The following is a 15,751-nucleotide window of genomic DNA, read 5'->3' on the forward strand; positions in this document are numbered from 1 at the left end:
GAAGGTGAAGAGGGAGCTGCACCAGAAAATGTTGATTAGATGATGTGTATAGTCTGAACATACAGTATTGACAAGATAGTGGTGCGAAGTGATCAACTGCTCATTTTAAAGAAACAGTTTTATATCTTGTACGCTTATTCATTGTCTTGCTGAGAGTTAAATAAGAAGGTCGATACCACCATGTCTGTCCATTAAATCTGAAGCTGAAATCAGAAGGTGGTTAGGCTAGCTTAGCATAAAGACTGGAAGCTATCCTGGTAAAACCACCACTTGTTTTTACATTTTTGGGGATGGATTAAATAAATGAGATAATATTAGTATGGTGAGCTTTAGAGGTGCTGGTAGGCAGATTATGTTTGGACACAGCCAGGCTAGCTGTTTCCCCCTGCTTCCAGTCTCAGATAACTCACTACTGGCTGTAGCTTCACATTTAACATAAAGACATGAGACATCTAACTCTCTGCAAGAAAGCAAACTATTTCCCAACATGTAAAATCTTTTCAGAAAATGTAAACAGTATTTAATTTAATTAATTAAAAAACTTTTGTCAGCATCATTTGGCAGTAGAAATTAAAAGTCTTGTTTCTATCTTTTGTTTCTGTTTGACATTTGTAGCAAAAAGGACAAACAAGATTATAATTCATAATTATTATTATTTCTATTTCCAAATAGAATAAATTACTTTTCTAACTAAACTCTTCAAGTGTTGAGTGGCCAACTGGTTGTTCTGCCATTAGAAAATCCAACATAAATATGGTCCGATATTAATAATTTAGATGTCTATTTTATTATATCTTGCCCTGATGTTGACATCATCACACTTTTAGCTTTTGTTTTTGTTTTCAGACCACAATGAGGGACCTGTCCCAGATGCTGAAGAAGATGCCTCAGTACCAAAAGGAGCTCAGCAAGGTGTGTGTGTGTGTGTGTGTGTGTGAGAGAGAGAGAGTTTTCCAGAAATGTGTATGCTGAACCTGCGTGTTTTGTGTTTTTCAGTACTCCACTCATCTGCAGCTGGCTGAGGACTGTATGAAGCATTACCAGGGAACAGTGGACAAACTGTGCCGTGTGGAACAGGTGAGAGGGCAGGCGAGAGACGAGAGGAAAGCGGGGGATAACAGGGCTTTCTGAAGTCTCCAGTCATTAAAATGCTTTTATAATCCCTTGAAATATGTATTTCAGGGGTTCTAAATGACAAACATATGATACCTGCGCTCTGTGTTACAGGATCTGGCTATGGGCACAGACGCTGAGGGAGAGAAGATCAAAGACCCCATGAGAGCTATCGTGCCCATCCTGCTGGATGCCAACGTCAGCACATATGACAAGATCCGCATCATCCTGCTCTACATTTTTCTCAAGAATGGTAAGAAATCAAATCTAAAGCTTGTAAAAACTGCTAAACTTTGTTTTTTTGTTTTACATGTTTTTTATTGCTTGTTATTATTATTAATTATTTGCACTCTTTATTGTTGCTTCAGCTGTTATCTGATCACCCTTTTAAATATCATCTCAGACTTGCGAGTATTAGAATTTCATTACAATACATAGGACCTGTTGTACAGAATTGTACAGGGACATTAGCCAGATATTTCACTGCACAGTTAAAACTTGAACATTATAATAATTTCTAGATTTTCTTGTCACTGACTAAAGCTTTAGTAAGTTAGTTCTTAGGTCAGACATAACCTAATAATAAGCTGTTCAAAGGTATATTTTATACTTCCTGTTTATTACTAAGATTTGAGTTTTAATATAACGATTTTATTTTTGCACTCAAGTTACAAAACATTCCCTCCATCCCAGAACAAACTCAACATATTAAATGTAAACATACATGTTTTTCAGTTGCAAGTTGCTGTGTGTGTGTGTGTGTGTGTGTGTTCAGGCATTACGGAGGAGAACCTGAACAAGTTGATCCAGCATGCTCAGATCCCCCCTGAGGACAGTGAGATCATCACCAACATGGCTCACCTGGGCGTCCCCATCGTCACAGATGTAAGGTCCTCCCTGGGTGCCGCTCCTCTTTTTATTTCTTTTCTTCTTCTCTCTCCGCTGCTTTTTCTGTCAGTATCGTTGTCTGCATTCTATCATCTCGTTGGGATTGATGTGCACTATGAGTCTGCACTCCTGTACCTCTCACTCACCTTTATTTGCAATGTCTGTACAATATCCTCTCCTCGTTCAGTGTGCAAGGATGAAAACTTGCCAGACAATATGAAAGACCTACAGGTGATTGTGGTCACCATTGCTTTTGTCCTTTTATACACATTCTCTCTTTCAACTCTTTGTCTCTTCTTTAGTCCACCCTCCGCAGAGGAAAGAAGCTGGACAGGAAGGAGCGTGTGAGCGAACAGACCTATCAGCTGTCCCGCTGGACACCACTGGTCAAGGACATCATGGAGGTGTGTTTGAAGGGCTATTTCATTAGTCATATACAGTATTGCGCAAAAGACAGGTGTGGAAAAAATGCTGTAAAGTAAATGGGTTCAAAAGAGACATGTTAATAGATTGTATTTATTAAACAAAATGCAAAGTGAGTGAACAGAAGACAAATCTAAATCAAATCAATGTTTGCCTTTAAAACAGTATCAGTCCTTCTAGTTAAACTTGCTCAAAGTCAGACATTTAGGCGAACTGTCAGGTGTATGATTAAACAGTTATACCAAACAGGTGCTAATGATCACCAATTCAATATGTAGGTTGAAACACAATCATTACCTGAAACAGAAACAGATGTGTAGGAGGAATCTAACTGGGTGAGGAACAGCCAAACTCAGCTAACAAGGTGAGGTTGTCTAAAGTCGTACAACATGGCGACTGAGCACAGCAGCAAGACACAAGGTAGTTATATTGCATCAGCAAGGTCTCTCCAAGGCAGACAGGGGTTTTCAGATGTGCTGTCAAAGATCTTTTGAAGAAGCAAAGAAACGTGCAACATTACGGAACGTTGAAAAGTGGTCGGCCAAAGAAACTGACTGCAGCAGAAGAAAAACATATCATCCCTTTACAATCAGAAGATGTCGAGCAGTGCCATCAGCTCAGAGCTGAAGAAAACAATGGGACCCTGTTACACCCATCTACTGTCCGGAGGTCAGAAGTGGCCTTCATCAAAGACTTGCGGCCAAAAAGCCATACCTCTGACAAACAAGGCAAGCGACTTACCTATGCACAGTAACACAGAAACTGGGCTGGAGAAAAATGGCAGTTTGTTGCTCTGGACTGTAAATATGTGAAATATTTGGCTGTATTAGGCAGGTTGTTCAGTGAAGGGCTGGAGAGTGGTATACGAATGAGTGTATGCAGGCAACAGTGCACAAATATGGTGGAGGTTCATTGCAAGTTTGGTGCTGCATTTCTGGAACGCAGTTGAGGATTAGTACAGGCAGATACTTATTCATCATGCAATACCACCATGGAGGCATCTGATTGGCCCCAAATTTATTCTGCAGCATGACAACAACCCCAAACATACAGGGAAAATCGTTAGGAACTATTTTCAGTTCAAAGGAGTCTTGGAAATGGTGGTATGGCTCCCACAGAGCCATGATCTCAACATCATTGAGTCTGTCTGGGATTACATGAAAAGAGAGAAGCAGCTGAGGCTGCGTGAAACTGTGGATAGTTCTCCACGATGTCAACCTACCTGCCAAGTTCTAACAAAAACTATGTGCAAGTGTGCCTTTAAGAAGTGATGCTGTTTTTAAGCAAAGGGTGGTCATACCAAATATTGTATACAGTATATAATTATGATTTGATTTAATAATTAGATTTTTCTTCTGTCTCTCACTAATTGATAAAACTATCTATAAATAACCTATTAACTAGGGTTAGGGTTGAAAAAATTTTTACTTTACAGCACTTTCCACACCTGCCTTAAACAGTACTGTACATGCTTTAATTTGTGTGTGTTTTTAAGACAAATAGGGTTTTAACCTGCTGTCCAGCAGCTATATTGGAGGTTCTCTTCTTTATAGTTAAAAAACATCCTTGCAGTAGGTGTGTTTCTTTTCTTCTTCAAGCACACCTAAATTGTGGATCTAAAAACAACGAACAATTTTAGGCTAACAGAATTGTTTGCTTTTCAGTTGATGTACACCCAACATTTATACAACCTTAGTCAAATATCTGATTTTCCAGCCTGGTTATCATCAGCTATATTTAGCCCCTTATTTGTGCAAGGCCAATTCTCCAATGGACCTCCATGATGGAGCCACACATGGTTGCTAAGAGACATGACACAACTGTGAAGCCCCTATTGATGTGTGTTTGTGTGCGTGGTGAATTGCTGTCAAAGATCTGTTTTGTCTTTTTGACCCCCACGAAGGATGCTATTGAGGATAAGCTGGACACCAAGCACTACCCCTACATCTCCACCCGCTCCTCTGCCTCCTTCAGCACCACTGCAGTCAGGTACACACAAACACACACACACACACACACAAACACACACCCACACACACACACACACACACACACACACACACACACACATACACATACACACACACATATGCACACAGTGTTCCATCTCATTGTATAGTAGCAGCCCATTTCAAACTAAAAAGCCAGAAATGATGGTATTAGATCAATAGTAATTTGGGAAGGGAGATGAGTCTAACCGATCAATACTTGATATAAATTGAGGGCAAGGAGGTGACGCTGAAGAGTGGCAGGTTAGTGAGCCGTGTACAGATCATTGCAGGGATAGGAGGCATGATAAGAGCTCAGACATTCACTAACTCTTATATATATTTTAATGAGGAACAACATCTATAGAGGAGTTAAAACTGGGCAGGAGCATCTAATAATTAGAACTTTTTAGAAATTGACGATAGATGTTTACACATTTTGAAACTGACTCATTTGAATCTCATGAAATTATTGGATTCATAAAATTACCTGCAGTCACAGGAGATGAAATTTTTATAAATTAATATATTTGAGTAAAACAAGTTTGTAAAAGACTGCTGAAATGTTTCCTTCCTTGCGTGTGTGTGTGTGTGTGTGTGTGCGTGGTTGTCTATGAGGGGGTGTGATGAAGCCACACTGAGCCCCACTAATCAATACACTCCTGCCTGTGTGGAAGTTTCTGGCCTGTATTGATTCAGCATCAAATCCTCTTCCATTACAAACTGATCTGCCTCATTGGCTGTCCTTCCCCGACAGACCCAGCACTGAGGTTCATATTAGGACACATATAGGTTAGTCAGAGGAAAGCTGCACAGATGCGGATGAAACCTCTGATGCTTGGCTTTAAGTCAGCTTATTTGGTTTCATTGGCTATAATTAATATTTTGTATATTATAAACGTATCAAATAGTCATGTGTGTAATATGAAAGAATTTGCTTATAGAGACAAACCCATGGAATTATCACCAACTCTACATTTCCCTCAGCTCTACAGAGCTTTGTTTTGGTTTTCATGCAGTTGGTTCACTCTCATTGCTCTCATAGTGTGGTTTTTGGCAGCAACAGGCAGCTGTTTTTGGTGAAAAAAAGCTCTAGTAAATCCACTCTACAATACCTGCCCAGCACCAAACGGCAGAACAAGTTAGCAACTAGCTGGAGCAAAGCTCATACTTTTCTAAAACCAGAGAGGAGGAACCAAAAAACAGAGCTATAAGAATAATGAATATTGAACTTAATCACCTGGAGTCCAGAAACACAACTGCAATAAGGTTCTGTCCGTTATATAAAGACATCTGACCCAAGCGTAATATGTTCAGTTTGTGCTCTTGTTTTCTATAATCCTTTCTTGGTTGACAAACACACTACACACCGATGTCAGATGGTCTGCGTCCAGCAATAGAAAAGAAAATCAAAAGTGAATTTCTATAGTCTGCAGATATTTGACATAACAATATATGGCGGTTAAATTTGTCTTCATACACTGCATCATCATCTTTCCATAATATTGGTGGGTAATGTGATTTTACTCACAAAATATTGTTGTGAGAGAATGGTAAAAAAAAAAAATGAAGATGCCAAAAAACAAAACAAAACCGAGCTATAAAACTGTAATAACGTGACACTGTTTTTCTTTCTCCTCTGGCAGTGCTAGGTACGGCCACTGGCACAAGAATAAGACACCTGGAGAGTACCGCACTGGCCCACGTGTCATGGTCTTCATCATTGGCGGCGTGTCCTTCAGTGAGATGCGCTGTGCCTATGAGGTCACACAGGCCAATGGGAAGTGGGAGGCCGTTATTGGTGAGTAGTGCAACAGGAGGCGCCGCTGAGCGCAAGCTGAGAGAAAGAACGAGGGTTCATATATGTAGGCTTTGGCCGTGGCTAGTCAAAGATACATCCACGACAACCTTAAGGAGTAACTTAACAGCCCCTGAAAATGGAGTTGAAACTTCCAACCTGAGAGGGGCTTTTCAGTCTGGTGTTAAGTTACTCTTTAAAGTACCACAGATTGGACGTGTCTGTAAAAGCTGCGTCCTAATTCAACAGCCACGTCATGTGGAGTATTTTCAGAGGACTGTGTGAAGTCAGACCGGCAGGTGCAGGTTGAGTCTGGCCTTCAGGCCCTCTGGAGGACACAGCTTCTGAACCGGGACACAGCTTAAAAATGAACAAAGATGGAGGGGAAAGGAAGCATGGAAGGAACCACTGTAAGTCAGGTGAACGGACAGTCTAACCCTTAGGTGGAAGTGTGAATTCAGTATATAAAAGGAAAGATTAAGCTCTATAAGACGTGACCTTATCAGAATCTGATTTTTTTTTGTTTGTCAAAGCATGGGGTGAAATTAATTGTCCTTTTTTCAACATAATCCAAGTTTTTAAGAGTTTTAAAAAAACAGTCACTGACCAAAACAATATATTCACCACTGGCAAGCTAGACCTAAAAATAGCATATAGTTTTAGAATCAATAGAAGATTAAATGTGATTTGATATTTCAGTAATGTTACGTCAGGTAACGACAAAATGACAACTCAGGTGTATGTTCAAGTTTTGTGAACAGAACCCACCCAAAACACAAATCCCCAATACACACACATCAGTTTCCTAACAACCACACACTTCACATGTAATCCCGTGTCTGTGGAAGGTGTAGCTGCAGATAGCTGTTACAACCAGCCTACTGTGTGCAACGTGTTCTGTTAAAATAGCCCTTTATGTTATGCCCCTCTGTACTGTTTGTTTGATGTCTTAAAGCTTCGCCAGCCAGTCTGTGTACAAATGGGAAAGTGTCTTGTTAGTTTTTGTTGTGCTCTGCTTCAGCTGTTGTCTTTTAAAAACAACTGTTGTCTTTGAATTGCAGCCGCGCCATGTCTTCTTCTTATGTGTCTGTGTGTCCAACTTTTATGTGTCTGTGCAACATGGCGAGCGTGTGCCTGTGTGTGACCTGTCGGTGGACGAGTGTGTCTCAGTGTGTATGTGCTGTGCGACGGGTTGCTTGTTTTAACCCTTTTGTTTTTTGGAGTGAGTGGGGGAGGGGGCGTGGCATGTGCTGAGAGATGAGTGGTGAAGCCGCCTCTGTTCCTCCACAGGTGCCACCCACTTGCTCACCCCCACCAAATTCTTATCGGACCTGCAGCACCCTGACTTCCGAGAGTCCACTAGGGTGTCCTTTGAGGACGCAGACCCCTCAGCCGAGTGAGGCAGAGACAGATTGGGAGGGAGGGAGAGAGAAATCACACTGAAAAAAGTAAAGGCAGCCGTGCAAAGAAGCCCTTTCTGAACCTTCACAGCACAAGGGCTTCCTCGTTCCTTCTTCTTTGAACACTCAGTACTGTTTTATGTAACTCCACCCTCCTCCTCCCCGTGTCCCTCAGGGATGGGTACCCCCAACCTCTCCTCACTGCATGGACTGCTCTGTCAGGCTCCAGTCTGTGTATACTGAGCATTAGCCAATCAGAGTGGGAGGCCTGGTGTCAATACAGGAAGGCTGAATCCAAATGTCTTCACCGCACTTGCAGACACAGACACAGTCCAAATCCACAATTCACCAAGTTCCCAAAGGGACTCATGTGGGCTCTCTGCAGACTTCTAGAGAGTCTGCTTGAGGTGCAGACTTCACCAGACTCACTTCACTGCAACAGTAATTTAAAATTGCAGACACAACAATATATAAGCTATAAATGTAAAAAAACAACAACATACAAGTAGGAGATATTACTTGCATCACATAGAAACAATATTTAACCATACAATATTGTAGAAATATCTAGAAGAAAGTTGACACTAAGATGCATCAATATGTGTGCAATGTGTCTGATTAGAGGTTTACATATGTAGCCTTGCAAAGTTGACGTGCTGACGGTGAGCACATCAACTTTGTACAATAAATCTATCCGCAGGTCCCTTGAGTCCAGAGGGTGGACATTTGAATTCAGCCCAAGCAAAGTCTGTGCTGAAGAGCGGCCATGTCTGAGGGGGTCGTGACCCCATCCCTGCTGCCTCCTCCCATCATCTCAACTGGGTGGATTAAATCGGCCCTCGACAGCCACCCAAAGGCCCTTTGAGCCTCTTGAACTCTCACTCCAGATTTAATCTACCCCGAGATCCATCTTTATCAGTTTTTTCTGTCACATTATTTTTCTAGTTTACCTTTTGCAAAGACAAAAAACCTTGATTTGTTACTGGTTTCTTTCAGAACAGGTCCTTGAGTTGATGTTGGATTTTAAAGAAGGATTCTCCTTTTTTCCTTGTGTTTTGTTTTTCTTTTGACTCCCAGTCCTCTGACTCCGTCCATGTCACTTTCGCTTAGCCTACCATCACATGCTAACATGGCTCATGGCTCGTCCGCAGAGGGTGCTAAATGTTAGCAACAAATCCTCTTTATCATAATAATACTTTCAGGGTGCTGACACACCTGGCAATTTTGGGGGCAACATAGGTAAAAACAATGATTTCAGAAAAATTCAGTTCAGTTGCCCCAAAAGTTGCCCTTTGTAGCATGGCCTCTATGATGCCTCTCTGCTGACAGAGTCTGGCAATGTAGCAATGTTCCACCTGATACGCTTTAGCAACCTAATAAAAAGTAAGGATGCCTCACATGTCAAACAGCTGGCACCAACCCCTCCTCCCCCCTAATGCAGGGAGACCCTTCCAAAACTCATCCCTTACACCAGTAACTAGCAGACTTTCAATTTTCAGTTTATTGATGCAGGAACACAGAAACATATACAGGCTCTTGTAGAACTTAACTCAGAAGCTGAACCAAAATACAAAATGTTTAGTGTTTTTAATCTACATTCAAATACACACACTCATTGCCACTGAGGTTTGTCCATTTAAATGAAAACTTTTGCAGTTGATGTATGCATGGGTTGTCTAAATGCATTTAAGGGTTCCGGCAGTTTATTTTAAATAGGCCACACTTCCAAGAATTTGGCAACTATTTCAAGTAAAATGGTTTAGAAAATGATTTTTTTAATAACTGGATAAAATGTGTAGTGTTGAAATGTCAACTGTTGAAAAAAGTGCCTAAAATTCTGTCAGGAAATCGATTATAGATTTGTTTTGAACCAAGTTGTTAAGGGAAACTAACTCTTGTGATTTGTAAATAGCCACAAGGTGACACTATCTGCACCAAAAATCAAAACATAACCTTGTTGGCAGAGGTAATAAATAATACCTATTTGCATAAATATCCATGACTACCTCATTGCCTGTTTCTGTAATTTATTAGTAAGGCTACCTTTATAAACACATTCCCATTAAAGGTTCAGTGTGTAATATTTAGGAGGATCTATTGACAGAAATGCAATATAATATCCATAACTACGTTTTCAGTGGCGTGTAAAGACCTTACATAATGAACCGTTTTGTTTTTATTACCGTAGAATGAACCATGTCTGTTTACATACACTGCAGGTCCTCTTACATTGAAGTCACAATGTTGCGCCGCAATGTTTCTACAGTAGCCCAAAATGGACAAATGGCTTTACAGAGTGCGTTTCGTCCAGGTTTCGACACTACGTTGAAAACGTACGAAAAAGAAGAAGTAGTAGTCGTTAGGGCTGAACGATTTGGGGAAAAAATATAATTGCGATTTTTCTGCCAGATATTGCAATTACGATTTGATTTTTGATTTTTTTGTTGAAGTTTTGCTGAAGTTCAATATTCACTGCCAGTCTATTTTTGACAGAAGCCGCGTCAAGCAGCACAGAGCAGATGAACCAGGCAGGAAGTCCGACACAGAACGGCATAGAGAATCCGGTCGATTTTCAAAATAAAACACCCTTTGCAGACTCCTGATAGTGTATCAACAATAAACACAGTTAAAACACACAAAAAGGAACAATTTAACTACGTAGCTACTTAACCATAGAAGCACAAAAATAAAGGACAACTGAACAAATAAGCGAAATCTGAACAAGTCAGCAAATCATTCTGAAATGCTCCGTGTGGATATTTAACGTTAGCCTGCAGAGAGCGGAGCGGAACGGGCTTTCAGAGAGCTGTTATCCATAGTTGAAGCCCAGTAATTAACAAATTAACAATAACAACACATTAACAACGTGTAGGCTGAACGCTCCGCTACTGAAGCTTCAGTGTGAGTTGACGCCGGAAACGTCCTCTAGTTTCGTTTGTTGTTGAAAAATGTACACGCCCTGTGCCTGCTCTGATTGGTGAGTAGGGCCGTAACAGGAAGCGCGTGGCGCTTGTGATTAGCGAGCAGATCTGTCAAACTAGGATGACAACGGAATGATTTTGTAACTGCATGACTCTTTAAAATGGGTCAGATGCGCCGTATAATTAAGCTACATTTTAATCGCCGTCTTCACGATTAGCTAATCGCGTTCTTTCAAATTGTAATTTCGCTTTGAAAACGATTAATATATCAGCCCTAGTCATTGTCTGGTTTGTTACAAGATAGAAGAGAAAGGAAATTTGGACAAATTGAGCACCACAGGTATTATTTAGTGTAAGAGCCGACAGAGTGTGTCAGCCACCTCCTGCGCTTTTTCAAAAGGGAGGATTGAGCAGTGACTGAGCCGTTGTTTGCAATTCGCAACCATCACCACTAGATGCCACTAAAACTTGCACGCTGAACCTTTAAAACTGGATAGAAAGATAGAACGTTGTAGTTCTGGGCATCCATCTCATCCCTAACTAATCTGCTAAAGCGATATCGTTTACAAACCAACTTTTGGTTTTATGGTTTTCTCTGTAGGCAGCTTTCACCATAAGCAGTATGGCTGCTCCCACACATACTGCTGCATTCAACACTTCCTGAGCAAAATGGCCATCACTTACTAAAACAACCTCTTTGTTTTTGTTATGCTATTTTGGTCTAAAACCTAGACATGTACAGTAATAATTTAGTGGCGTTGGAGATCAATGTCACAGTGTTGTGTTTCTGGGGCAAAAAAGGCCCACGAAGCTGTGTGTTTGGGGAACAGCAGAGAAGCAGGCGAGGCCAGTCCGACGTTGACCTCCGTGACCCACACTAAACACCCACCCCCACATCAACATAACAACCCAACTCGAGATGGGCTTGCCTCTTTCTCTTCTGCTTTTACCTTTACCTACCTCCACTTCCTGTTCAGACCTCTCCTAGGATCAAGTTTAGTTGGACTGTAGGTGAATGTCTTTGAGGTAAAGCAGCTGATCGAACCAAATTGGGAGAAACACGCAGCTTTGCAACAGAAACAAATCAATGTAGGTCAGCTACTGTTGATAATGTTGAGCAGGTGTGAGGAGTAAATCAAATGGTTTGTTTGGCTTTTTTATGACAAAGAATTAAGATGGCAGTAATCAATCTTTAAATCTGGTTAATGACAAACAAATTTAGCAGTAAGTTTGCTTTACTCCGGTCTAACACCTTCCAGGTTTTACCTTGTCTGAAATGTGTCTTCAGCTGTCACAACAGTTCATCCCTGTGTTATTAGTAGTAGATTTCCACATTTTCATATTTATAGCAATAGACACAACTTTCTGGTTTTGGATTTGGACATGTAGAGACAATCCGCTTTGGTTTGTTTTGCAGTATTTTTTTAGCTATCTTAATTATGCATGCTCTTTAGTTAAAGGCCCACACCTGTCATGTGTACATTTTTCTAACACCTGATTGGCTGTGCTGTGTGGACAATTTTTGTGTTGCAGGATTGCTAGTAGCCCAACTACTGCTTTTTGCTCCAATATGTATGAGAGCTGTGTGGTGTCATCAATGATTTTTGTGCTTACATATTGTTCAGCTGCATGTGATTTAACACAGCTTTATGGCTGTATGTTTGTAGAGGGAAAGACTCGAGAGTATTGAAGTGGAATACATTTCCATCTTACTTTACACAGAAAAATCAAGATTAAAATATTTCACCTCTAAAACAAGTGAAATAAAATGAAAATCCTTGATTTTGGACATACAAGGTCATACCTCTAGTGTTGGAGATTTACCCACGTTAAGATCAGTTAAAAGAGTACACGTTCCTACACAAGCTGAGACATTTTTCTTCGTTAATATCTAAAATTGACTGAAGCAAGACAGTTTTCAGGACTTTTAAAGATATTCTTCTGAAGACAAGATTTTTACTAGACAACAGATGTTTTATGAGCTTCAGTTGAACGCATAATCTGAATATGCAGTGTAACTGCAGCTATAAGATAAATCTAGTGAAATATAGAGTACAAAGTATCCCTCTGAAATGAAATGCAGGTTAGAAAAACACTATTACAATATTACAAATACAGGAAGCACCTAAACATGTGCTTGAGTACAGTAAAAGTACTTAGTTACCTCCCACCTTGAGAATTTGTTGTTCAAACTCTTTGGTACGTGATCCATTTTAACCTTCTGGCTAATTAATTTATGATTTTATAACTTTGGGTTGCTCAGTGTTTCTATTTTTACTTTCAACATTATGCGAGCCTGACCTCATCTACAGTATATTCATAGCAAGAGCTGAAAACACATTTTTGTCATCAGTTTATTTCCAAACGTGCAGATCTAATGCTGTGTGTGTGTGTGTGTGTGTGTTCTATGCATGTGTGTGTCTCCAGGATCGACCAACATCTTCACCCCCACCACCCTGCTGGAGCAGCTCAAGGCCATGAACAAACCAGAAGAGGAAGTGACAAGCTAAAATCCTCATATCACATCTCTCTCCGCTTTACCTTAACCCTGACTACCCCCTTAACATCCCCACCAAAACCCTACTTTAAGTGTGTATGCATCTTGCTTGAGAAGAAAAAAAAAAGACATCTCGGATGATAAAAAAAAAAAGAAAATACATGTGGTATCAAAGAATAAAATTGTTGCAAGTATTCTCATGTTTTACAATGGATGCAACTAGATGACTAGAAGCTTATTTAAAAAGGTTTAAATATCAGAACAGAAGGCCATTTAAAACTGAAAGTACCAAAATGTAATATTGTATGCTATGAAACCTGCTAGAATGTGTAAAGGTTTTTCTCGTTTGTTCCTTTGGGTTTCCTCCTCAGTGTGAGTTTTATTGGGAACGGGTGGAGGGATGTGCAGTTTGAGAGGTTGATGTTGTAAAATATATCATATCAGTCAACAGGCAATATATAAATATATATAGATATATTCATCAGAGAGGAGTCCCCCCCCAGCCCATTTAAGATGTTCGTATTCAGTAGCATGCTTGGACTTGTGTGGACTGTTAATGTGTTTGTGTGTGTGTGTGTTCTGGGAGCCACATTTAGCATTTAGCTTTTTCCTAAGATGTTGGATACTCCACTGAAAACCTTTGTTCTGAGTATCGAAAAGTATAAAAACGTGCTTCGAAACTTTTCAAACCACTCCTGAAGCATTATCCACTACTCAACAAACAGTGTGAAAACTCAGCTGCCAGTGTTTTAGGTATATTTTTCCAAAATACTGCGCTAGTTGTGCACAAAAAATATGCTAACAATAAATCAATAAAAAATTTTACTCTTTGGAACATACTGGGCACAGTTGGACAGAGAATAAGTGGACAATGCTTACGGAGTGGTAGAAGTGATGAGGATGTTTTGATACAGTTTTTCACGGTGAAACCATCGTGTATGTGTATCCAAGCTAACCTCGGCAGCTGTCCTCCTGCAAATTTCCATCTTGTAACACCTCTTCCCAATGTACAGAGAGCTCTAATGAATAGAGGGCAAAAAATTGTCCACATGTACCACAAGCAATGTTGCCCACGTTGACTGGAGGGGAAACAGAAACGTCAAGGTTGATTTTGTCCAATGAAAATATGTTGGAGTTACGCGAAACTTGGAACCAGGGCAAGAGTGTCTTAGCCTGTTTGCTGAGTCACGTAGCAGGTTAGGACACCCCCATTGGGAAAAACTCAAACAAGCAGATACTTGCTAGTTAGCCCTATTCTAGGCAATGCAACGTGAAAAACTTTGTTTGAATGAAGTTGAAAATGTTTAACTGTTGGGAACTCGTGTGATCTGCCGAAAAGTGACTTTGTGGTGTGAAGGAAGTTTAGTGTATTCCTGCAGTGGATGAACTGATGTGGAGGAAAAAATCTTTGTAACTTGTTACTTTCTCAGATCCATTTTTTCTATGTCCCTTGCCTCCAGGATCACAGATACAAAGTCGAAGTACTGCTTGGCACAATAGATGTTTGATAATGAGAAAGCTAACGTTACTCGCTAGCTTGCGACAAGTTAAAAGAGGCAGAGGTTACGTTGCTGTGTTTGATACTCAACGCATACAATTCTGGTTAAGTATACGTTTAAAAACGCTTGGTTTAGCAAACATTGGAAAGAGAAAAAAGCCAGAAACACCCCTCCTCCGGCTGCCGAGACTGTAAAGTAGTTACTTGCCACGTTTTCCTTTGTCCAGAGAAACTTCACGTTTTATTGTGGAAAAGGCCGTTGCTTGCTGATATTTAATGAATATTAAAAGGGCCAGTTGTATTTCAGTATTGTATCCTGTCTGAATAAGTCTTATCATTGGTTAGTAATGTTTAATTGAGCCATGCACTGAGTAGTGTTGTGTATATGCCATATGTTGCTGTTTTAGCTCTCACTGTCGACTGGTGAAATTTTCTGACTTCGAAGTAGTGATACTTTTCCTTTAAAGATGCCAATGTGAAGCCGCCGTGTTTGTGATGTTTAGCTGTAGCTGTTAGTCGTCAACTGAGAAAAAAGAACTTTATCCGTTTCCTCCTCTGGTGCAATGTAAAACCCTCCAATGGCGAATGGCTTTGCAAAAAACTTAAACCCACCCTTTTCACTTTTATTTCCTCCCCTCCTTCCCCTTTCCTGGCCAACAAGTTGTATATTGCACTATAATGCGTTTTCTGTGATGCAAACGCTTGACTTTGTGTTTTTTTTTTCTACTATAATTTGCTGTTGTATAGGGTTATAGGGTTGTCAAATTAATTGATTTATATCAAAATTATTTATCAGAGAAAAAAATAATAAATACATTAGTCTGTCCTAAAACTGTTTAACTTATTGGGATTGTATGTTTGCGAGTGTTGAAGCACAAACAATACTTCCATGTGTACCTAACATGTACTAAGGCTGTCTAATAAATTGGCTTCCATTACATTAAAGACTCAACTCTTTACTTTTTAGTAGTTTCTTTAAAAAAAATTAAAAAAGCGCAGCGATACCAAATGTTCATTCCCACCTTTATTTGGCTCCTTAGGGACAACTGAAAAGCTTCCCTGCAAATTAAAACAGCACCTGCAATTTGAGAAATAATGGTACAAAAGTAAAAATGATAAGTTAACTGGTAAAAAAAATGGTAAGTTAAAAATAAAATTCACTTAAAACATAGACAGCTCTATGGTGTGTTTCAACCAAATATAATGCATACTTTTTTCTGTAAAA

General features: G+C 40.0%; 1 protein-coding gene across 5 annotated transcripts in view; it reads left to right on the plus strand.

Moving 5' to 3' along the window:
- stxbp1a (syntaxin binding protein 1a) overlaps positions 1-15,466 on the plus strand; it is a 39,626-nt gene extending 24,160 nt beyond the window's left edge. For 4 of the 5 annotated variants that reach the window (XM_046066823.1, XM_046066822.1, XM_046066821.1 and 1 more), the window contains exons 13-19: positions 997-1,077; positions 1,228-1,366; positions 1,889-1,998; positions 2,304-2,405; positions 4,328-4,413; positions 6,059-6,213; positions 12,959-15,466. In XM_046066823.1, the coding sequence (XP_045922779.1) occupies positions 997-1,077; positions 1,228-1,366; positions 1,889-1,998; positions 2,304-2,405; positions 4,328-4,413; positions 6,059-6,213; positions 12,959-13,041 (756 nt within the window). In that variant the 3' untranslated portion in view covers positions 13,042-15,466. Of the gene's footprint in view, positions 1-996; positions 1,078-1,227; positions 1,367-1,888; positions 1,999-2,303; positions 2,406-4,327; positions 4,414-6,058; positions 6,214-7,500; positions 7,659-12,958 lie in introns of all 5 variants that reach the window. The other variant, XM_046066826.1, reaches the window with a different exon arrangement.
- Positions 15,467-15,751: the final 285 nt, after the last annotated feature.

The sequence above is a fragment of the Micropterus dolomieu genome, linkage group LG13 (genome assembly GCF_021292245.1).
Source record: "Micropterus dolomieu isolate WLL.071019.BEF.003 ecotype Adirondacks linkage group LG13, ASM2129224v1, whole genome shotgun sequence".
In the NCBI taxonomy this organism is placed as follows: Eukaryota; Metazoa; Chordata; class Actinopteri; order Centrarchiformes; family Centrarchidae; genus Micropterus; species Micropterus dolomieu.